Genomic DNA, 24,342 nt, shown 5'->3' on the forward strand with positions numbered 1-24,342 from the left:
GCGCCACCGATATCTTTAATCAATTATTCTTTATTTTTCATAAATTTATTACTAAATGTGATTCTTTGTTTATAACATTATAATGTATCATTTAATATGTCAAATTTATCATTTTTATGAATGGTTATTTAATGCAGCAATAATTATTGACTCTTTAGTTAGTGGCGCCATCTAACAACAATGGTGGGAACTATTTTTTTAACTACAAATTTGGACGTTTTCCCACCGACGGCGCCACAGATACTAAAACCCGCTCACTGACCAGCTCAGTGAGCGGTGACGTTTCTGGATGCATCCATCAATAGTCATTTGAAATGACACAAATTCTCTAGGTTATTACTATTAATTTTCGATAATGTCATGAAAAATAGTATATTTATAGCAACTTTAGAATATAGACAATTTTACATTACGATGATGCACAAAATCAAAATTGAAAATTAAATGAACATGCATGTGTGCAATGCGATACCATTCAAGATGGATCAAGTAGGTTCAAGTTTTTACGGTACTTATTGGTAGCATTGGCCGGCAGCAAAATGGCGATGTCGTTTTGCTGGGAAAGTAAAATCAAAGAAAAGTTTGATGTTAACATTAGGCTACCGCGTGTGACATGTAAATAATAAACGAGATTTCGTTAGTATAATATTAAAGGAACTATTCTGATCTGCGTAAAATAACATACTTTGAATATTCGATGAGTTTTCGGTGATACGTTTCTGACAGCGTGTCCGCAATGGCCGATGACTCTACCTCTCTGCCTAAAAGGCGTCAATTGGTAAACAAACCAAACATAACTTTTGCAATTTAACATAACCCTTGATCGTTTTACATGATGTTTTTGAGAAATTGTAAGAAATATATTATATTTATCTGAAATTTCATTATAGCGGGAAAGAACAAGAAAGTTATATACAGATGATTGGGCCATAGGCGACGAGGAAATCGAGGGTCGCAGGACTTTTCAACTCGATGAAAAGATCGAATGTGAAAGATACAACTTGAGCAATTTCACTGGACTATTCCGTGAAATGATTGGTTCTGAATTAAATCTAGCGTACCTGCAGAAACATGGTCTTAGTATACCATTACTATTCAGGGATAAATCTGGACTAGGATTACGGGTTCCTAGTTCTAATTTTACTGTCAATGATGTGAGGACATGTGTCGGTATGTTTTGAGAATAATTTACAATAATATTATTGTGAATTCATATATTCAATTTAATGTATTGTATATATCTATTAGGTTCCAAAAGAGTATTAGATGTAATGGATGTGAACACGCAAAAAAATGAAGATATGACAATGAAAGAGTGGCAAAAGTATTATGAAGATCCTAATAAGGAAAGGTTATTAAATGTGATTTCTTTAGAATTCAGTCATACCAAATTAGAAAATTATGTACAATCACCTTCATTAGTACGACAAGTTGATTGGGTAGATGTTGTGTGGCCAAGACATCTAAAAGAAGCACAAGTGGAATCTACGAATCTTTTGGAAGATATGATGTATCCAAAAGTACAAAAGTACTGCTTGATGTCTGTGAAAGGTTGTTACACAGACTTTCATGTTGACTTTGGAGGAACCAGTGTGTGGTATCATATCTTAAGAGGTGGAAAAATATTCTGGCTCATTCCTCCTACAGAGAAAAACTTAGCTCTTTACCAAGAATGGGTATTGAGTGGCAAACAGTCAGATGTATTCTTTGGAGACATGGTGGACAGATGCGGCAGGATAAGTTTAACAGCTGGCATGACATTGTTTATCCCAACTGGTTGGATTCATGCTGTTTATACACCTCAAGATTCGTTAGTTTTTGGTGGAAATTTTTTACACAGTTTTGGTATTGAAAAACAATTGAAAGTTGCGCAAGTAGAAGAACATACAAAAGTTCCACAAAAATTCAGATACCCATTTTTTACTGAAATGCTATGGTATGATTGTAAAACTACTTAAAAATTTGTAAAATCTTTAAATCATACATGATTTTTGTTTGCCATAGGTATGTCTTGGAGAGGTACGTACATGTTCTCCTAGACAGAAGTCATTTGGACATAACTGAATCACAGCGTCAACATTTAGTTCCACAGCAACACCAACACGTGCATTTAACACCATTTGAATTACATGGCTTAAAAGCAATAGTTATGTATTTACATTTGCTGCCTTCTACGAAGAAGAATGTGCCTGAGCTGATCCGCGATCCTGTTGCCTTAATTCACGATGTCCGATGTCTAGTAGAGCAACATAGACACGATAATCCAGATGCCGCGGTAACAGGAAATCCTGTTTTACCACCTCCACCTCCGTTGACAATTGCAGAAAGGGTAAGCAATGCTTACATGTTTATTGAAAAAGTCGATTGCTTCTTCAATTTTCACATGTATCTTGTTGCATTACGTAACAGGAGCGCTTGAGAGTAACTAAGAAAAGTTTTGCAAAGATACAGAGGCATCACTCGCAGGAAAAGTCCGAAAGAGCATTCCCGCGGCGACGGCGTACTAGATGTAAAAAGTGTGAAGCATGTACAAGGACTGATTGCGGGGAATGTATGTATTGTCAAGATATGGTGAAATTTGGTGGAAGTGGTCGTGCCAAACAAACGTGCTTAATGAGACAATGTCTGAGGCCTATGCTCCCAGTTACGGCAGCTTGTAAAGTCTGTCGACTAGACGGCTGGGGACAACCACCTGCACCTTTAATGGGTATTTACACTATCAGCGTATCATTAATTTGTTATTAAAAGTAATAAATAAAAGCACTTCGATTCTTTATGTTTGACACAGGCAAACCAACGCCGACAGCTACGTCAAGTTTAGTAGAATGTTCGATATGCTTTGACATTGTTCATCCCGAGTGTATAGGATTGGATCACCAAAATATAACCATTAGCGACGATTTACCGAACAGTTGGGAATGTCCTCAATGTTGTGAAAGCGGTCGAAATCTAGATTGCAGACCACGTCAACCTAAGGCTCGTACTCGAAAACTTTCTGTATCTAGTGCAGCCTCGTCGGCACCAACAACAGATTCCGAACGAGCTACTACACCAAGTAAACGTTCAAGACCCGATCCCAGCGATGTAAGTCCCCAAATGGAATCTGAAACGGTCTAAGAATATGAAATATTCATGGTTTCTATACAAAAAATTCCAGGCATGGAATGACAGAGAACCGGCTGAGGGTGAACAGCGAACAGCTTTACGTACACAATTAGCTGTACAATTAACTGGTTCAAGTAGTAAATCATTGAAGAGGCCCCATGTGGTGGTCAGGCCTGTTCCACTTCCGCCTGTTCAAAGACCAGGGCCCGATTTTAATGGACAATCTTTAGCGTACGACAAAACAGCATTACTTGCTATTTTTAGATTTTTAAATGCAAAGGACCTGGCGAATTGTGCCTTGGTTTGCCGTACATGGGCCAGATATAGCATAGATCCTAGTTTGTGGAGAAAATTGAATATGTCTCATTCTCATCTGACAGCTTTACATTTAACTGGTATTATACGCCGCCAACCGGAGCATCTGTCTCTTGACTGGACAAATGTTACTAAAAGACAATTAGCCTGGTTACTATGTAGATTACCGCAGTTGAGAACGTTATCTGTACAAGGTTGTACGTGGGCTGGAGTCTGTGCTTTGAGAACTTGCACTTGTCCACCACTTGTTACCTTAGATCTTAGTCATGTATCTGGATTGAACGATTCAAGCTTAAGGGAAGTCCTCAGTCCACCTACAGATTCGAGACCTGGTTTAATCGATAAGACTTCAAGGTTGAAACATCTTAAGAACTTGTCTTTAGCTGGATGTGATATCACTGATATAGCTTTGAGATATATAGTTCAACACTTACCCTATCTTGAAACATTAGATCTCTCTTCTTGCGGCAGGGTTACCGACGCTGGTGTAGCTCAATTAGCAACTCCATCAGCGCAGGCGGTAACAAACCTAGCATCACTGAATTTGGCGAATTGTAGACTACTCACAGAGACAACGTTAGATCATTTGGTGAGATGTAAAGTGCTTAAACGTTTGGACCTCAGACATACGACTCAAGTTTCAACACAGTCTGTAATTAAGTTTGCTGCGAAAAGTATTCATAATTTACATGTAACGGATGTTAAGTTGGTGGAAGAAAAAAAGTTTAAGACAGAGGTTAAGGTTACATGAAACAATGCATCCGATTGTTACGAAGATTTTCGGCAAGTATAATTCGGACACGTTACAGAAACATGACGAATGATGAACGATTAGACAACGCCGAATATCGACTAGCAATTATTTATTATCATAATAGTGCATCAGCACCCTATTGCATCTTCATAATCTAAGGAAATGGACCTGACTAGTATAGTATCTCTATTTCATAATGTTCAGTTTTACCAATATCACTGTGCAATCTGGGCAGTAACTACATGTTAATGTGCATGTAAAATTATTTGAAATGACCAAGGAATGTTTAATTTTCTTTGCTTTTATTATGCTGTTTTCCTTTGTGCCTGGATAGTTATGTGCATATTCTTGAAATATTTTGATGAATACAGGATATTAAATAAGTAATGCAGATTCTAAACGATACTTGTACGCGTGGTTCATTCATCATAATATAGCAATTTTTAACCTTTCTACTACACGCTAAGGTTATGAACAGACTTGCAGAAAGAAACGTGGGGTTATAGTAACCATGTAACCAAATTCATTACTCGCTTAATATTCGGTATTCTACTAGATCGAAATGAGTTACGTGCATCGGTATAGAGTTTTTACTGTCGGGTTGCTAAGAAACCGAACGTGCAGTATTTTTTTTATAATTCTATACGGGTGCAGAAACACGAATGCGGGTAAAAAGAATAAATGTTGAAGTCCGTAGTGTTGAGAAGAGGACTCGGCGGATTAGCATATCGACGTTATTAATCGCCGATATATTAATAGAAAACAAAAGAAAAAAGGTATATTTATTTGTATGTGTGTTTGAATAAATTTCAAACGCGGTCACTGACTCGAAAGTCGCAAAACTGAAGCAGCCTGTTGACATCTGAACTCATACTCTAATTATAGAAACGAAAGCGCGCAATGAAGTATATTCAACTATACCATTTCATAAGATTAGATAGGTAAATAATACTATGTTTAAAAAAAACATGTACATTACATGAATGTTTTAATTTTTGACCTAGAAACTACGTTAAACTTAAAGCCACATGTTATTATGTAAACAAATGTATATACGGTTCTTTTTTTTTATAAATCTACCTTTTAGTTTTAGTTTGTTGATGTGCATATTATGTGCGTAAATTGAGAGTGATAATAATAATAGAGAGCAATAAAAGTTTAATTACCTGCACTTTGAAGCAGCTGTTGTCTCACAAATTCGTTGAGTATTCAAAGTGTCATGCGTCGATTATCGAATCTTCTCTCTGAAAAACGTGTCACCTAAAGGGCACACGAAGTATTCGCACTAAAACTAAGCATATTTTTTCAACTTAGCTCGCAGTGCAATGATTTCATTATACTTGTTGACGACGAACTGTTTACCGCGAGAACATTTTTTTTATAATTCAAGCATGTTTTAGAATCACGTAAGATACAAATAATGTTCTAAACTGTGACACCATTGTATAGAATATGTAACCCACAGAGAACAATAGTGATATTCTGACTTTCAAATATAATTTAAAATTTTTAAAATACCATCATCTCTACCCGTTCGTTTAAACTAGTCTGTGATTCGGTGTTTTTCTTTTGTCATTGTACTACTGTATAATAATTAATTAGTATACAATTGTATAATAGTAAAAAGAGTTGTTTAATAATCATGTAATTATAAAAAGGAAATTTGTACATCTAGCGATACGGATTTCTGCCGAGCGAGGAGAAAGTCTCTAAATAATTTCCCCTTCATCATCGCAAATTGCTTCTAATTATCACGTTGTTGAAATACTAAATAATATTATTTAAACTTTATAATAAACCAACAATGCAATGAACAAACTATTATTTATTAAGTACGTATTGCTTCATTTTAATACGTGTATATATGTATATCGTTTAAATAAAATATGCAAATAATTAGTTACTTGCATATATCAAAATTAATTCCCATAATATTATTATAGGTATTATATGAAAATATCTTTATTAAATTAATGACCTATTATAAAATTAGAATTTGCTGTTTATTATATAAACAGATTATCGATCCAGGGATGAAGATGTTTTGTAACTTCTATACACGTAATCAATATTTTATGCATACTGAAACAGCATATATACGTAAGTGTATTAAAATGAAATGATATAAATTATAAAAGGAGGCAAGTAAATTCCTCAACGGGCACAAATCCACGTTCGCCAACTATACGAAATATTTACTTTGCGACGCCAATGCATTGAAAACAAAACTAGGGAGTTTGTTGCGTGCCGACGCTATGTCCTTTTTTGGTCAACGCCAACCAACGCTAACGGTGGGTACCGGCGAAAATCGTAATAAGTATTTATAGTACTGCATATTACGAATGGAAAAAAGAATCATCGTTGAGAAATTGAGAAAGTTTGTAAATTCTGGAAAAACCTGCTCGTCCATTGTATTTCTGTTACAAGCATGTGAGTGTTATGCCGAATTCTTGTGTTTGTGGTAACCTATCAGAAAACTTTGTCGTCAACTAATGATCGTCTTTATTAAAAAATATTTTACAACGTGATAGCAAAAAAAGCGATATATCAATAGTTTCATATACTCGTTACATCTGCAAAAGTACGCCCGATACGTTAGCTAATATATAAAATTTGCACGTCGGCGATTGTCTTTTGTTTTGATCGATACACATGTTTTAATGTTTTCTCTTTGCGTTCGTTACGTAACATTTACCATAGTTACTAGAGAAAAACAAACTATCGCGTTTACCAATCGATATTCAAAAAAATTGTAGATTTATACGCTGCAGACGAATGAACAAAAAATTCTGTCAGAGTGTAAGATTTTCTACAAAAAGCATTTAGGTGAGTGTGCGTGTAGTAGTCTGTGCGTCTGCTTTCCCAGACAAAGTTTTCTATATTTTTATATGTAATACTTATATGTATATGTATACAATTGTCCATAGTAATATTTCACCGAACCTAACATTAACTTAACCTAATTCTGCTAAGACAGAGTCAAGATCCTCTTGTAGAGAGAGACTTTCTTCTCGTTGCTTTCCTAAATCATCTTTCAGTCTATCGACTTGTGCTTTTAATAAGTAGTTACCCTTCTTCAATGCAGCTAAACGTCCTTCGTGCTTTTTAGCTTTTTTCTGCAAAAGCATAACAGTTTAAAACATAAAATCTTTATATTCCATGTTAAACATTTACCTGTAATGCATCTCTTTGGCCTTCCAATGAGTCATCTTCGTCTTCTGTCTCTGATTCTTCGTCCTCCTCTGATTCCTCTGATTCAGACTCTTCGGATTCTGTTTCTTCTTCATCTTCTTCTTCCTCTTCGTCTTCTTCATCTTCATCATCATTTTCTGACATTAGTTTTGCCATTTTGTCAACTTCTTTTTGAAGACGTTTAAATTTCTTTTTCTCCTCTTTCAGTAATTTTTGTTGCTGTTTAATTTGATCTTTCAATGCGTGTCGCTCTTTCTTAGCATTTGCTGCCTTATCGCTGTTTAATCAAAATATTGTGTTGCATTATATTTACATGTTACATTGCAAATTTCTTCGCGTTAGTACTCACCTGCAATTTCTAATTTTAGAGGTCAAAAGTTTAATCTCCCTCTGTAATCGTTTTTCTGTTGCAGCCTTCGGATCTTTCTCTTCTTCTTCTTCATCTTCCGTAGTTTCATCTTCTTCTTCTTCTTCTTCTTCTTCCTCACTTTCGCTCGGCTCTTTCTTATCTATGCTTTTTTGAGAAGCAATTTTCGCGACATCTTTCGCGCTTGGACAACCGGCTAATGCCATTCCTGAAACCAAGTACCAAGTCGCCTCGTCGCTATCGTCTGCTAGCTCTATTACCGGTTCAGCCTCAAGCTCTTGCTCTGATCCCAAAAGCGGAGAATAAAGCGACATTAGCGTAAGCGTAAGCAACTTAACATTATTGACGAAGAATTGAACATATATGGAAGTAGAGGTTTGTTTATGTATTCATTCAACGCAATGTTAAAAGATTAGTAGCTGCAATGAAAATAATAATCGCTAGCTTAAACTTAAACGTTACCACTTGCGCCGTAAGCAAGTAAACGTTAAAATTATTATTATTCGTTAGTGACAAATTCAAATTGTTCGTACCAGCTTTCATACGCCTTTCTAAAGTGGCATACATTCTTCTCATTTCTTCTAATTCATTCTTCATTTTGTCCCTTTCCTCTGCCACGGTGATATATTCTTTTTCAAGCCTCTCTGCATCTTTTCGAGCTTGCAGAGCCGTCTGTTTCAAAGATTCCGTGAGTTTCTCGTCGTGTTTACCGTGATCTTCCAAATTCTTTTTCGATTTCTCCCGGTCGACTTCGGCCTCTAGATTCAAGATCCTTTGCTGCAAAAGACATTTCAACAAATTATTACATAGATCGGATCTTCTTCCATCGAACTTAGAAATGATCGAAAAGAATGCTTTACTTGTAATCTCTTGTTTTCCCTTTCCAAAGCTTCCTTATTTCTAAGTTCCAGAGCAAGCATTTGTTTGGTGCTTTGCAAGTCGTCCCTTACTGCATCAATGTCGTCCATGTCGTCCGAAACGGAATCATCGGTGGGTTCATCAGCCTTCTGCATTTGCTCCTCTATCGTCATTTGCCTCCGGAACTTCCTCAGACCCTCCAACATCGGTCTCGATCGATCGTTGGTCTGCACCCTCTTCAGCGGTACACCCTGTTGTATCTGCTTCAGCAATTGGTTATGCATGTTCGACTTTTCGGATTCGAACACAAACTGTGCCTTCCCTAATCAAAAAGACCCAATCAGTGATACACGTATGGTACCTCGATACGGAATGGCAACTTTTGAACGAATCTCCTCGATTGAAGATCAGATTCTCCTTAGTGGATCATCCTTGATCTCACGAAGGCTTCACGTTCACCCTAAATCGCTTTGTGCAATTTTATTTACACCTCTGGGATGATTGGAATGGAGAAAATGGGGGGGGGGGGGGGTTGTCGATAAAACCCACTGAACACGAAGACAGTAATTAATTCAACGACAATAATATTATTCATAGACAAGCTTGTATGTATACAGTTTAAAGGATAGTAATTATGAAGTCTCGAGCAAGCTATTAAAAACTTCACGTTTCGATTCTATGGTTTAGAGCTCATCTTCAGAGTCGGCAAATGTTACGATTGAATTTACTAAATTAACACGCAACAAAAATGTACTCGAATTTTGTGTAGATTCATTTGTAGCGTTTGCGGATTCTGAAGTTGATTAAAAAAAAAAAAAAAAAGAGTCGACGCATGATATAAATAATGGCTTGTTTGTGATTACATAACGTTATTCAGTAATACAACAAACAGGGAGTGGAATTCGCTTGCAGGAGAATGGGGTCATAACAATAACAAGGAGTACATGTACTACAAACAAGTCATATCACAGTCCGGGAACAAAAGCTGATCGAACCGAGGTTCGTTAACAATTTAATTGATTACACTTGTCGATATACGCGGCTCTTTGGATCGACATTCACAGGTGATAAGGGGGGTTGCACACAAGGGTTGAAGGGAGAGCAATAGCACAAAGGGTCTAGGTAGCGACTAATCGACCAAAACGGTGAAACCGGTTCCTCCTAAGAGAATCGTCCAAGGGGGATCTGGGTAGGATCGAAGTTTGATCGACGATCACCTGCTGGATCAGCTGTGACCTTGTTCACCCTCTCGATCAGAGGTGCGCTCCTGTCGTTGCATTGAACGTGCCTTAAGGTCCTTCCGCTCTCGACCTCCTTCATCATGCACGCCCAGTCGGGACGTTTCCGTGGCCTTGACTTCAACATCTCCAGTTTCTCGTGTTGCGATTCGCTGAGAGGAGGAAGATCCTTCAGGATCGCCCTGGCTGGAGGCGGTGGAGGTGGTCTCGGAGGCGGCGGTGGCGGGATCGCTGCCCTCGAAGAGCTTTTCGATAGCGTCGGTGCGCCTATTTATAAAGGGAATTTTATTTTTAACGTGGGTAAAGTGTACCGGGATTTTTTTTTTGTGTCGCGTGTTTGGTAGAAAAGCATTCCCTATCGTAGGGGTAAGTATGTTGTCACGAACGCGTTCACTATAGGTGGGTTCGAGCGACGATCGTTCTAACGAGGGGAGACGAAGGGAGCAGTCTCGCTTAACGGGTCAAATAATTTTTAAATAAATTAATACCTGTTTTTGGGACTACAATTGACCGAAAAAATAATGGAGAACCTGTAGGTTTTGACTCAAACTACCAGACTGCTCCCTTGGGTGTAATAATATACCTTGGATTCGTTAATTTTTTCGTACATGGTATTATTGCAATTGATTTCTGCGTTTCAGGATAATCCCTGAGTACGCGAGGAAGTGTGAAACAAAATAAAAGGAGTGGATCTGGTCTAGCGGAGCGGTTCATGCTGTTACCTGTGGTGCTCTCACTCTTGGAGAGAGGTATAGTGTCACCTCGAGATCGAGACCTCTCGATTCGAACCTGTCGTTCGAGCTGTGGCCTCGAATTTGGCTCTTGTCGTCCATTCTCGCGGATCTTCGTCGGCACCGGTTGACTACTCGTATTTTTCCCGCTTTTCGTCAGCTGACTGCTCGTATTTTTCTCACTTTTCGCTGGTTGACTACTCGTATTTTTCTCACTTTTCGCTGGTTGACTGCTTGTATTCTTTTCAATTTTCGCCGGTTGGCTGCTTGTATTCTTTTCAATTTTCGTTGGTTGACTGCTTGTATTCTTTTCAATTTTCGGCTGCGACGGGATTATTGTGATTTTACTCTGTTTCCGCGGCTGCACTTCCGCCGGGGGTTGCTTCACTTCCGGTTTCGCTACACTCTATAAATTGAGAATTCCTTCGATTAGGGAAGTACACCGATTATTTTATTTTGTTACGCTCTTCCACATGCTGTTATTTTAACACAATCTTTACGTCACTCTTTCCGGTATCATTTATCGTTGTTTCCAGAATTTTTCAGAGTTGTATCTTGTTTGTTATATAATAATCATGAATTAAAAGAAGATACTGCTCTGAACAGTCTAGCAACTATATTTTCCCAAAACCCTGCTATCGAATACACGACGGAGCGGACGACAATTTGTTTATTTCTTTTAAAAAAAAGTTAGTTTACGAAGCTACGTTCTATTTTATCCCCTTACTCGAACCGTTAATGTCGAAGAATTTAGAGATTCTGTTCATTGTACCAGCAACATTTGCACGTCAATTGTTAGTCGTTAGCGTACTTAATTCTTCGAGCACGACCACCTCATCGTTCGCGATTGAAAATTTACTTTTGAAAGGTTGTGTCTCCGATCTGCTCGTTACGACTGCTTGGAAGACCCGTTGATTTGCAACAAAAGAATCGAACCCAGTTGGTGTATCGTCAAAGGCAGTTGCGTTAAAAAATAGAAAAGAAAAACGAGCGTACATCCCCACCCGCTCTTCTTCTATCCTAAAGAAAGAAAGTCTCGAGAATTCTCTTGGCAAGTAACGAAGTTCGTTTGGTCGTCTTTAAATAATCCGAATTGCACTTCCTTCTCGATCGTTTCCACGCTGCAAGCTTCGATCGCCATTCCGGTTGCATGAATTTTGTTCAATCGTGTAACAACATTCATTCGTTGAATCTATCGCTAAGAGATCGTGCGAACGAAATCGCGATACCGTTGCACGAGTGACCGATGATCAATGGAACGCTAAAATAGAAGGATTTCACGCGTAAAATTTGTAAAATCTACTCAACTTACCGGTACGTTCGCGCGAAAGCGTGATATAAACTCGTTAAGAAACTGGCGGAAGACGTAGCTGGCAAGACATTTGAAATAGAAACGCGTGTTCTTTAAATAATCGTGACCCAGAGGCTTATATGCGAGGACCCGCGATGCTAGCCTTCTCGCTGATCTCTCATATCGAGAAAGGGAAATTGATTTAACTTCTTCGGTGCATTGCACACCGAAGTTTAACAACCGTAGGGGCTATATTTCTTTTATATCATTTTAACGTATGACCTTTTACGTGTATTCTCGCGATCGACGAAGTTTCATCGCAATATATTAGCAGACGTTTCAAAGGAAATGAATAAATCGATATTTTTGGAGCTTTCCCGAATCTCGCGCTTGTTGGAAAACTTTCAACCATAAATTTGTCGCGTGTATCATGACACGTTGATTCCGAGGTGATTGTTGATCACGTATAACTCGATCAGTCTTGTCGATGATCTAACTGTACGCGACAGTTGTAAACAATATTGTGACGTTAACGTCCACGGCGTGGCCACGTGTCTTCAAAATATCGTGCATCACGTTTTTCGTGTTTTCCCTCGTAACATAGATCCGTTCGCCTTTGGTAATTATGCTTGGCTCGGTGCCAGAATATCGGAAGTATGCGTTTCGAGATCGGTATGCGGGCGGCGAAGTATACAAATAAACAAAAGTACCAGAACACCGACGAATCGGATAAACAGTCGAAGTAATTCTAAAGAAATAAAAATTGAAAAAAGAAATTGAAGACCCGGGTCATTCATGGTTCTCCGAGCAGAACGTTTGCCGAAACGTTTTCGACCTTTATCGTTCGAATAAAACTTTCGTTCATCTCTGACGCGTTATCGCGTAATTCGAGGACTTGCCGTGTTTTTCAGTTTTTCGAGAAACCGCGAGATGATATAAACGTTTCGGATGCAAACGCCCTTGTAAATCGTCGAAATGTTTGTAACGCAAACTTGCTACTTGACACCCACCCGGCGCTAATAATAGCCAAGTCCGGTGACTTTGAAACCTAATATCTGAATGGAAAAAGGCTGCAGAAGACGGCGATCATTCTTCGGTTGGTCGTGTTTCTAATAGTATGAGCGTGTGTGGAATCAGGCAAGCTTTGTCGTTGCGTACAAAGAGTACCATACTATATTGGCTTGCAATTAAACAGATGTATTCCGTAGTAAGCAAGGTTTCTGACCTAACTACAAATGAAATAATAATTGTGTTATGCGGATTGAAAATTATTTCTCTCTGGAGTACTATCGATCTTCGTTTAGCTTCACAATTAGAAATACGATAATTTGTATAATATAATTACTGTCGTACTTGGAGCTACGGAAATAAACCAAGATGAAAATACTTGTTATTTTCGAAGAAGGCCAGCAACCTTTGGCCGACAATTCGACATAGATCAGGTTTTCGACTGAATTTACACTCGATTGCTAAGAGGTATTCTCGATTCGTTTAATTGCAGAGAATGTAGTCAAAATATATAGGAACTCACTTTAAGGGTGACTTGTGTGAAGGCCGGTGGTTCGTCAGACTTGGATTTGGAGTCTCTCCTGGAATTGAGGGTCCATGGCGCGGTAGGCATAGGCAGAGGGTTGGGACCATCCTTGACCCATGGCGGCCTGAAGGTGGTCCTCTGCGGTGGTTGGCCACCGGCACCGGGCATTCTTCCTTACTCTTGTCACAGGGTTCCTCCTTTCGCGTTCGACTTTCGATTTCGATCCACCCAGGCCGACACTTTGGAATACTGTGTTTCGAGGATCACGAGATCCGTGCCAGACTACGAGGACCCTCTGTAAGACGTGCACGATGCGCCACTGACGGACTCCTGGATGACGGGACGCAAAAGGTGGGGGATCGATTTTACGTGGGAGAACCGCAACCCACTTTTCTCGAGACGTTTCGCACTCGGGGAAATCTTCCGGATCCTCCTTCTTCTCGAGGTTCACTGATCCCGTTGGACTCGAGGAATAGTCGCCAGCTATCGGGCTGAGACCTTTGGCTGGTCCGCGAGAAAGGTTTCCACGGATCTGCGGGAAATGTCGAAGAGCGTAGTGGTTGAGAATTTTTGGGAGTCTGGGAAAGATTGAGACCTGGACCACACATCAGGGCCACGACTGCACCTCCCTAACCGCGCGATATTTCGGTCGACGTGACGTCACGGAGAGACGCAAGCTCGAAATAGAAGACGGTCCTCTTCTTCTAGGATGCTCTCGGCGACTCTCTCGGTTGAAACGCCTCTTCCCTTGATCCTACGACGTATCCCACGTCTCTGTTTACGATGCACCAAGTGTCGATCGACGCGAAGGTCGATAGATCTTCAGGGTCGTTCTAACGGATCGGTTCTCCAAATCTCTCGCTGCCTATTGGCACTTGACCATTTCAACTGGCAATCGAACACGAGTGCGGAGTACTTTTCGAAAGCGTTGCAATTTATGAAAGCACAGTAATCCCTCGATATAACACCGACTAACCAGACTACATGTAAAAGGCCTTTCGCCATTTTCGTGGATAAAAAACCGTCGCTATTGTTCATTTGCAGAGTAAATAAACTGTAGCGTATCTTTTTGGTATCTATCTAATTTTGTTGATCATGTTCGCTCTATTAGATCCCTAAATGTTTCCTAGAGATCATCAGCGAGGCTTGTGCTGTTAAAGGGTAAGCAGATTTCGAGAGAGGCAATACCAGCTAGCTGCACAGAAACACAACGAGGCGTTCCTGAAGCACAACTATTATCAGCAAACCGCGGACTACTTCGAACGAACTTGTAGGATCGCCAAACACTACGATTCGTGGAATTACAAGAGCCTAGATCCGAAAGGTGAACTCGAAAAGGCTAAGAAAGCGGAAAGGCTTCTAACGAGAAGAAACAAATTGCGAAACCTGTTGAGGGAAGAAGAGGAGTCGTATAGAAGGGAGATAGACGAACGAAAGAGATTGACACCTAAGCCGGAAGAATCGTCGTTGGAAAAGCTCAGGCAGAAATTGAAAGAGAAAAAAGCCGAACAGAGTCTCTATTATCCTCAAACCTGTCGAAGATACCAGTCGTACTTCGCCAGCCCTAAGGACTCCAACAGTCCCCGTTGGAACACATTGAGAAACACCAATCTTCAATACACTCGCGTCTGTAGAGACTCGCCGAACACATTCAATCGATCCGGGCAGAGTTCTTATCGTAGAAACCACAAAATGAGCGTGTACGACAACAGCTCCAAGGAGCAAAACGATCGAGATGCGCGACTGGAAATGTCGGGATCGCCATTGTCCCAATACATGGACGAACATGTAACGCCTAACTCCAAGTACTCGGCTCGATACGCTCGCCAGAGTTTGGAGCACACAAACGTGAGAACCGAGGATGTCGTTGACCACGAGGCAGACAGACCACCGAGTAGAGCTTCTGTTTCTCCAGATTCCGGGATGGGTAGATACCCTTCGCCAACAGAGGATTCTCCTGTTTATGGAGACGATAAGAACGAAAAGAGGGCTCAGCAGGTCAACAGCTACCAAGAGGTTAGAGCAGCCGGAATGCCATCCGAGGGTGCAGCCGGAGGTCACATCGTTATCCCTTGGAGAGAAAATGTTGGCCAAAGAAACGAAAGAGACGAGCACTTAGAGAATTCGTCCGAGGCTTGGTCGCGCGAGAATTCCGAAGCTCGTAAAGCCGAGGAGGAAGAGAAGATTTCGGCTCGTCAGGAACAACAGAAGTTGGACAGATATAACGCCACGGAGACCAAGAACGCGAAAGATACGAAGAAGAAGGACCAGCGGCAGTTCGAAGTGGAGAAAACCATGCCTTGGCTACGCATGGACCCTGGCATCAAGAACCTCTCGAAACAAATGTTTATGTACCTGACCCACAACGAGCTGAAGACCAAGATCGATGACCTCGCGAAGAGGGAACAGCACGCGTGCAATAAACACTGTTGGGACGAGGCTTTGAGACTGAGGGACATGAGAAACAGAGTGGAACTGATCTGCGAGAAACAGCTCTACAATATCGAGGACTTCGAGCTCGACGAAGACGTGAAGAAGGTGGGACTGTACAACATCGGGAAGAGGGAAGCGGAACTCGCTCAACGCGAGAACGTCTGCACGGACACGACTCTGTACAGGTATGTTTTGCATTTAACTTCATTCTTCCTTAGAAGAGAGGCTCAAACTCTAAAGACATGGACGTTACGAAGGTGGCGCTAATGTCTCGTTCAGTATAACTTCCAGGTCGTTTCTCGAGAATGAAGAATCTTTACTATAGCCTACCAATGACAGAAGGTATGAACGGATGTTAGACTTACTCTTTCTCCCAAGGCACGTCGTGTCACGTCCGATCGTTTCGACGTCGAGATCTGATATACAAAAATACTTTCAATCCGGATATAATAATGCTACGCGTGACCTAATCGAGCCGCATAGATATCAATCATCGATCGGATCTACGATTCGTTTTAATCTTCGTTCGACGATCCCATTCGTTGGAATCTCGACACGTGACCGTGAGCGATGTTAAGGGTCTAGGACGACGAATGGCACCTCCTGCTTCTCGAATTAGTCAAACTCCGTCGATGTCGCAACCCTAAAACCGTGAGTCATTCACGTCTCAATTGTATACGCTGCTCGCTACACGCATCGTACATTTCGCAAATGCGTGCCAACACGTTCGTCATCCTATACGTTCTACATTCGTTCCTCGATAGATTGCGAATAGGATGGCAATCCGCAATTCGATCTCCCGACGTGTTTGTGCAAATTTATATTTGACGACGGATGCCTCCGGTTTTAATGAACGGATTTATTTCTGATTGGAGATACGAAGGTGAACGTCTTTTTTTTTATTGTTGGATTGGAGAGAATGGAGGTTCTTAATATTAGGTTGCCAAGAAAGTATAATTTAAATATAAATTTGCTATTTTTACAAAAGTACAGATTCAATCAATAATATATTCACCATTGTTGTCGATCACTTTTGCCCATCTAGTTGGCAATGTTTCGATGCCCTTCCGATAAAACCTTTTCTTTTTGGATTCGAAGAAATTGGACAGCACATCGTTGATACTTTCGTTAGAATTGAATGTTTTCCCTCGCAGAAAAGGTTCAAGCGATCGAAATAGATGATAGTCCGAAGGAGCCAAGTCCGGACTGTACGGGGGATGCGGAAGAATTTCCCAAGCAAATTCCTTCAGCGTCTCTTTAGTAACTTTTGCAGTATGCGAGCTAGCATTGTCCTGTTGTAGGATAACACCTCTTCCGTTTACTAATCCAGAGCGCTTAGTAACTAGAGCTTGACGTAAACGTTGCAATTGCTGACAGTAAATATCAGCGGTAATCGATTGATTCGTGTCTAAGAGTTCGAAGTGGATGACTCCTACCATATCCCACCAAACGCACAATAACACTTTTTTGGGATCCAAACCATTCTTGGGGGTAGTTAGCAGAGGTTGACGCGAACCGAGCCATTGTCTTTTCTTTGCGACGTTTTCATACAAAACCCATTTTTCATCCCCCGTAACGATTCGATGAAGAAATGGTTTGATCCGATGTCGCGTAAGCAATGAATTGCAGACGTTGGTCCGACAAAGAAGATTTTTCGCGGACAATTTGCGAGGCAGATGGACACGGTACTTAGAAGCTTGCCCCAAACAGTGAAAATTAATTAACATAACAGTATAGACTGTTTAGTAGTCTGCCTGCAATTACTCTGCTCGATTCTCGCGGATCCACTTCGACTAAACCCTTCGTGTGGTCGTTATCAAGTTCAGATGGCCTACCTGCTCTTGGACGATCGTCAAGGTTAAAAACGCCAGATATAAATTGTGCAAACCATTCTTGAGATTCGCGAACGCTAATTATGTCACCCCTGAACTGCACACACGTTTTTTTCAAGAGTAACATTTGAAATGACCGAATCTCAGGATCGCGCTTGGCTTTTTGTAGCTCAAAATAATAATGTAACCAGGAAGTGGACAACTTGTCCAAGTTTCTTTGGCACTACGAGCAATGTTCTTGACTGTCGCTTATACCGATTTGGTTTCGGCGCTACGAAATGAAATAAAAAGACGTACATTTTTCTAAGAATCGGTGTAACTTCTAACGTTGCAATTGTTTGTAATGTTTTCAGTCAAGATGCAAAAGACATGTGGCAGAAGTGGGTGCATGAAGACGACAACTCTGCGATCAAGGATGCTAAACAACTGAGAGAGACGTTGATGGACAGTTTGGAGAAAGAATGGCAAGATCTTGCAATTCGCGAGAAGGAGAAGATCACTCGAGAGTATCATAACGTGCTGCAGCATTCCGATGTACAAGAAGAGCAAAAATTGTCCGCGAATATTCATGCGGCTGGATTGAAATCCTCCCACTCAAATTCCTTCAAATAAATTATATATCGAGTATTATAAATTTATAGAGTTTGATCACACATGCAAGTATAATAGCATTATGTGATCCATCATTTGTACTACACCACCTTTTGGCCAACAGTAACCATACACAGTAGTATCTATTTATCTAAATGACTAGTTATCTTTAAACTGTTCTTAAAGACTGATTCACAAGTCATTCGCAAGATTCAGAATTGTTCACAAAGTGATAACGGAGCCGTTCCAAATTAATCATACAACGATTATTGTATTGTATTCGCTGTTCTGAATGTTCAAGCAATTTTCGAGTTCCATACTAGTTCGAGCCTGTACCAATGATATTTGTCTCAGGAATTTATTCGTACTTCGTCGTTCTAGTCGTTTTTATACTGGAAATGTTTCGATATTAATGTTGCTTATTATTAGCTTTCAATTTGACTTTCACGCTTACGAGTCCGTTTTATATACGCGACAAATATTTTGTAATGATATTTTACTAATGAGACTGCTCTACGTTGTATTGTTGAACTGAAAATAAAGTTCACGTTGCATGTGCAATTTTGCCTTATCGACGTAATCCATATTAAATATTATAAGTGCGAAAGTAATTCTGTCTGTCTGTTTGTTACCTTTTCCGTTGAACAGATTTCGATAAAATTTAGCAAGAAGATAGATTGATAATTCATTTTGATAAAAATAGAATTTTAGATGAAAATCTCAATATTTGAAAGTTAGATTTACATAAAATAAGTAGTATTCCCCACGGGTAAAACCGTGGGGTGCAACTAGTATAAGATATTCGTAATCGTCCCTTAGAAATTTTAAATGTTCGTTCAAATTTCCCGCGCGATAGTTATCGGTACGGCAGAGCATAGCGCAACGTCGTTTTGCCTGCGGAGCGCCAGATGGCGACACTAGACCGGCGCGGGAAAGGCATCACATTCGCGTTGGCGTCACGTTTGTTTAATTGTGCTTCTAAAACGTAACAAAACGATAACTTTTAGCAGATTCAACGTGAATGCAGTAGAAAAGGAGGGCTAGGAGAAGGCGACGACTTCTGGGACAACTTCGTCGAGTGGCAGCTTCCCAAAGGGAGAGCTTTGAACAAAATCCTCCAACTTTATTTGTCGACGAAACACGATGCATAGCTACTTCAGATTAATATTTCGACATCGGTTCTAATGCTGGCTATACAAAGTAAACGTTATCGTTTAACTGGATAGGGTATCGAAGTAGTTCATTCGCGAGCAAAATAAATCGAAAACATGCCGTAGAATGTTTCGATCTGCTCTTCGTTCACAAGATAACTAAAGTTTTAAAGATGTACGGGGTACTCTCGTACTTGACTGAAACTCATTTACGCGAGCTTCAGTACAAAGAGAATAAGTAATTTAGGGCCAAAAGTATTGACTTCGTGCACCGTGTACGTAAATACTATAGAAATTCACGGACAGATACGTGCTATTCAAACTCAATTAATCCCCCACCCCACGTATTATCAAAGTTCGTTCCAAAATTGAAGGTCGCAACGGTGACTCCAAAGCAAAAGGTTGAACGATCATGAATAGGTAGCTTGTTCGGGACTACAAAATTACCATTCTTCGATTGGTACACGTGCAAGCACATCGATGGATATTTATTGCAAAGTTGATTGAAATGGATACGTTCCTCGCCCAGCACGTGCTCTGGTGGTCACGAGTCGAGGCGAGGAAATCGAGGGTGGCAACCGTTGCTACTTTATTATTGTTCCTATTTGGAACTCTTAATTAAGGGTTCTCCGTTTGTTCGTCTCGACTCGCGAAAGAATTTCCATGGAATTCACGGTGGAGTAGGCTAGGTGGTCGCCATCAATCCTCGGGCATACCGGGTGACAACGACCAAATTAGTCGGGCGATCCGTCAGAAAGAGCATTTCCGTGGTAGGCGTGCATTATATCCGCCGCGGATAGGAGGCCACATAGCACTGCGCGCTTGCGCACCTTCGAGATACGCGACGAGTAATGTGCTCGTATACACGGTGTGGTTTAAACGTTAACAAGAAAATAGGACCTTATTAAAAATATTTCTCTTCAACTTGGTCATCCGGACCAAGCAGTGCGAATTGCATATTTCAACCGTGTTAGACATTTACTTTTTAAAAAACCTGGTCTTACAAATGATCCGATTCTTCGCGAATTTGTACGAGGGGTATAGTTCGCGACGATGAGCAAGCAAAAATATGAAACGTGCCAAACTACTTGATCGTACCTCTCTGTGGGCCCAACGACGTTGCATGAAGCATCGTCGTCGTAATTTTCATCCGGCCATCGATCTTGAAATTTCGTGTTAACACTTAAATCACACCCACGGTGGACATCCGGAGTGATGTAGAGGGGGAGAAAGAAATGGTAGTTTGCAGTGCGTGTATCGCGCGTGCAATGGCCCGTGAAAGCTGACTGGCTGCTCGACACCCAAGAGAAGAGGGATGCAGCCACGCCAGCTATGTTAATTAAACGCGTTTCTAGCCCCCGCATAGGAAATCAGAGAAAAAAGGAGACGAGACGAGCGGTGCTCGAGGAGGAACTGGGCAACGTGAAAGAGGGTGCCGGCTAATAACACGTCCCGTACGACGAACGCACGCCACACGCCCGTCTTCTTCTTCTTCTTCTTCCTCCTCCTCATCCTCCTCGACCTCCTCCTTCTCCGTTTCTTCTTCTACCTTCGCTAATCTTTTTCGTCCTCGGACCTCACTTGTCTTCTCGACGCTGGAAGGAGCTCGCAACAACTAAGGCGACTGAATTTCTGCTCAGGTTTACGCTACTTCTTTCAATTTTCTTTACGAACATGCTCCTTTTTATGTTACTGTTGCGTTCGCAACGTCAGAAACTTCTGTCCAAAATCGCAGAACTGCTACCTCAAAAGTATGTTTACTTACATTATACAAATATTCTTCCCATTTGATGATGATTCCATCTTACTCTACAACTTTCGTCGAATAAAGTTTTCGTATCCGACCACCCCATATAATAACGTCGTTTCGCAGCAATATGCGATGCGTTGGACGCTTCACTTCAAATAACAGGTGTGATATTTAAAATGTGCTACGTGATATTGATACGACAAATAAATTGTATTGACATTCGCTAAAAGTCGTGCAAAAATTCGCTCGAAATACCTTCGACTGTATTCCGAATTCAGAAAACAAATAACGCATACAGCTTTCGCAAGCACGACGTATTATCGCGTGTAATATTTTTGCATGATACTCTCATAATTTGTCTACTTATGATCGGAGAGTAAGGATGATTCCTGACGATGCATTGTCCACGTTCGTTTCTCTGAATAGTTGAAAACACGCGTCGCCCTGGAGATTTGTGCTCCAGCCCTGATTACGAAGCCTGTTACGCGGAAATTGCTCGCGTTCCGGCACGGCGCGGGCATAAAAACGTAGCTTTAAAAAAAAAGAAAAGTACCAGAAAAAAAATGCTTTAGAGGGTCGGCTAAAGTTACACTACCGACAAATTAGCTCGTCGCATCCGAGGGGTTGGCGCGTTTCACGGAAACGCCGCCGGTTGAACCACGTGGCTCCTCATAAATGGAGCCAATGAATACAGCATGTGTTTGACGAGCGCTTAATCATCGAGGAAAATTTTCTGTCGTCGAAAGATTAGCCGTGTTCGAATCTTCCGACTCCGCATATGCCTCACACCCCCTTTTTCACACTTTGACGAACTGTAGCGCACACAGGCACTTAACACTAGGGGTGCAACTAAAAATTAACAGAGACGAATACGTCCCAACACTTTCCGACCATACGTTCAAAAATGGATACTCGTAGCAAACTAGACGTAATTGTTTGTTTTTATCCTTCTGTGTGTTTACGTTACGACCCTGTGTGTTTCCTTGTTCCCGGCGAAGTTACGCTAACTTTAACGCTTCCCAGAAGTGTCGGCGAACAGAAACACTATCGTCGCGCGCAATCAAGTCAGGAATTCGCGGAAAGAAAAAAAACGAACGAAAATGAGAGATGCAAATTGTGGTGTAATGTTCGCGCGCATCAGCTAATGTTTAAGCAAAATTTCGACCGCTTTAAACTCAATTTGCGCGTCCACGGCAACCATTCCAAGACTGGGAAACCATAACGAGATGCGCACAAAAAAATTGTTACGACGTCCCCCGTCAAATGATACGTTAAGTTTTTTTTCCTCGTGCATACACCCGCGGGGAAAATTGATTCGATTATTTTCGATGAAACCTAGTAAACACCGTTTATTATGCAAATCGTTGAAAATTAAAGAGCAAACAGTTTTTACGCATTCTTGGCCGATATAGGTTGGTATGATAGTCGAGGTACTGTGAAATTGAGCTACGTCATGGAAAAAACTGGGCGAAGTTACGATACAACGCAGTTTTTCATTTTTATAAGCTCGTAGTAGCAAAATTATTAGCAAATAACGCAATAAGCCACAGTTATTTAAATTAGAATTAAAGATTTTGTTCCGAGAACCAATGGGTTTCATTTTTAACTAGAAGAAGCATTTTTAAATTGGACGAGTGTAACAGTACATCGAGTAAACTTTAATTAGGCTAATCATGAAATGAACGCAACACATTTTTAGGGAAACGGACGAACCACAATGAATATGTAAATTTTTGATCATTCCGCGTCTCTGGCCGTCGCGCGGGAGTTCATTATACGCTCTATAAACCTCCGCCGAAATGGGAACGCTGAATCGAGATTATTGGATGCGAGCATTAAATAAGCGTTAAATAAAATAATATATTATAATTAGTATTTACGGCGTTATGATGGCAGCAAATTTTAATCGCGTTATCGATTCGATAATTGAATGCCCTGAACGAATACGACGAAATTAATAGAAAACAAAACCTCCGCATTTGCTCGTTGAGGAGGCTCCTCTCGTCATGATGTTTCCGTATTCGATCGTTATTCAAATAGCTTCATAGTTGAAATTCCACACGAAGAGATTATTACTTCAAGTATGATTTCGAGATGTCGTGGCCGCGAAATCTACGATCGGTCGGCGTGAAATCCCGCAGTTTTGAACGATTGAAACAGATTAGCCTTTCAGTTTTTCGATCTCCGTTTCGTTGTTAGCGAGACGAAGAACGGACAAAAACGTAGAGAGGGAAAAAGTCATCTCTATCTGTTGCCTCAAAACGATTTTCTCACGGTATTTATGCTGAAATAATTAAAGCGTGGCTTTGAGGACGGAACGAAATGGAAATGCACGCAACGTGATTTTCGCGAAAGAGTTTGCGGTCGAACGGTCGGTGCACTCTTTAAAACCTAAACGAGCCGAAGATTCGTTTTCTCCCATTTGTTGGTTTGCCGTTATTTAGAAGACTCTCCCTAAGTATTTACGCGGTAGAATTGACGTTTCTGTTTCTGTGCCGTTTCACCGAGCACTCGATAATTGACTGCATAACCCATATTTAGAATGATCTTTTACGAGGAACACTCTATGAGATGGAGGTGATTGAACAATGATGACAACATCAAACGTAAGGGTGTGAAGTTTTTTGCATCCAAAGAAACAGCATGGCGTTGTAGAGGAATGCAATTGCTCTTGCAACGGTGGCAGAAGATCGTAAATCACCATGCTTGAAATTATGTTTTGTTTCAAAAGCGATGGATAACAGGAATTCCTCTTTGATCTGTCGCGTATTAATTTGTAGACGTAATGTGGATTTGCATAAACATCCGCAGTCTAGTTTCCGCGGAACTTTTTTCCGGAACGCCGTAATTAAATTTAATCGATACGACCGAAGTAAGTTGCACACTCGGTAAACGAATGACTAAAGAATAAAATTAACGATGGCCACACCGATCGGCCGCGAGTCGTAATTACTTCCCAGCAAAGGAGTTCGGAGAATTATTTCGTGACATTCGAACCCATGGTGGTCGCACTCCTACGCGACGATTGGCATTTATTTTCTCTATTTTCTTTCGAAAAGCCAACGGCTAATGGGACAAAGAAAAGCCTGCTTTTTCGTGCGATCGCGCGGAGATTGTAATTACACCTTTCGAGCATAGAGGACATTAATTGCAGGCCACGGATTATGATTAATTACCGCGTCGATAATGATTCATTGTCG

The 24,342-nt window shown here is 40.7% G+C and overlaps 3 protein-coding genes across 6 annotated transcripts; 2 read left to right on the forward strand and 1 right to left on the reverse strand.

Moving 5' to 3' along the window:
- Positions 1 to 397: 397 nt before the first annotated feature.
- Positions 398 to 5,691, forward strand: LOC128873777 (jmjC domain-containing histone demethylation protein 1-like). The gene is made up of 7 exons (XM_054117613.1): positions 398 to 778; positions 891 to 1,170; positions 1,249 to 1,936; positions 2,005 to 2,329; positions 2,410 to 2,707; positions 2,789 to 3,084; positions 3,158 to 5,691. The coding sequence occupies exons 1-7, from the start codon at positions 737 to 739 to the stop codon at positions 4,169 to 4,171; spliced, it is 2,943 nt and encodes a 980-aa protein (XP_053973588.1). The 5' UTR covers positions 398 to 736; the 3' UTR covers positions 4,172 to 5,691.
- On the forward strand, positions 4,178 to 18,833 carry LOC128873780 (uncharacterized). 2 transcript variants are annotated; one of them, XM_054117618.1, is made up of 3 exons: positions 4,178 to 6,551; positions 14,546 to 16,003; positions 18,004 to 18,833. In XM_054117618.1, exons 1-3 carry the CDS (start codon positions 6,517 to 6,519, stop codon positions 18,260 to 18,262), a joined length of 1,752 nt encoding a protein of 583 aa, XP_053973593.1. In that variant the 5' UTR covers positions 4,178 to 6,516; the 3' UTR covers positions 18,263 to 18,833. The 2 variants fall into 2 exon arrangements, with proteins under 2 accessions (XP_053973593.1, XP_053973594.1); XM_054117619.1 differs by having other exon boundaries at positions 6,464 to 6,604.
- On the reverse strand, positions 6,653 to 13,955 carry LOC128873778 (DNA ligase 1-like). Of its 3 annotated transcripts, none has more exons than XM_054117616.1 (8): positions 13,383 to 13,955; positions 10,552 to 10,966; positions 9,809 to 10,096; positions 8,684 to 8,913; positions 8,267 to 8,510; positions 7,716 to 8,016; positions 7,349 to 7,643; positions 6,653 to 7,290 (listed from the first exon to the last, which is right to left on the reverse strand). In XM_054117616.1, the coding sequence occupies exons 1-8, from the start codon at positions 13,551 to 13,553 to the stop codon at positions 7,129 to 7,131; spliced, it is 2,106 nt and encodes a 701-aa protein (XP_053973591.1). In that variant the 5' UTR covers positions 13,554 to 13,955; the 3' UTR covers positions 6,653 to 7,128. The 3 variants fall into 3 exon arrangements, with proteins under 3 accessions (XP_053973591.1, XP_053973589.1, XP_053973590.1); XM_054117614.1 differs by having other exon boundaries at positions 8,594 to 8,913; positions 13,383 to 13,951; XM_054117615.1 differs by having other exon boundaries at positions 7,716 to 7,941; positions 8,594 to 8,913; positions 13,383 to 13,946.
- Positions 18,834 to 24,342: the final 5,509 nt, after the last annotated feature.

This window comes from Hylaeus volcanicus, chromosome 3 (genome assembly GCF_026283585.1).
Source record: "Hylaeus volcanicus isolate JK05 chromosome 3, UHH_iyHylVolc1.0_haploid, whole genome shotgun sequence".
Taxonomy (NCBI): Eukaryota; Metazoa; Arthropoda; class Insecta; order Hymenoptera; family Colletidae; genus Hylaeus; species Hylaeus volcanicus.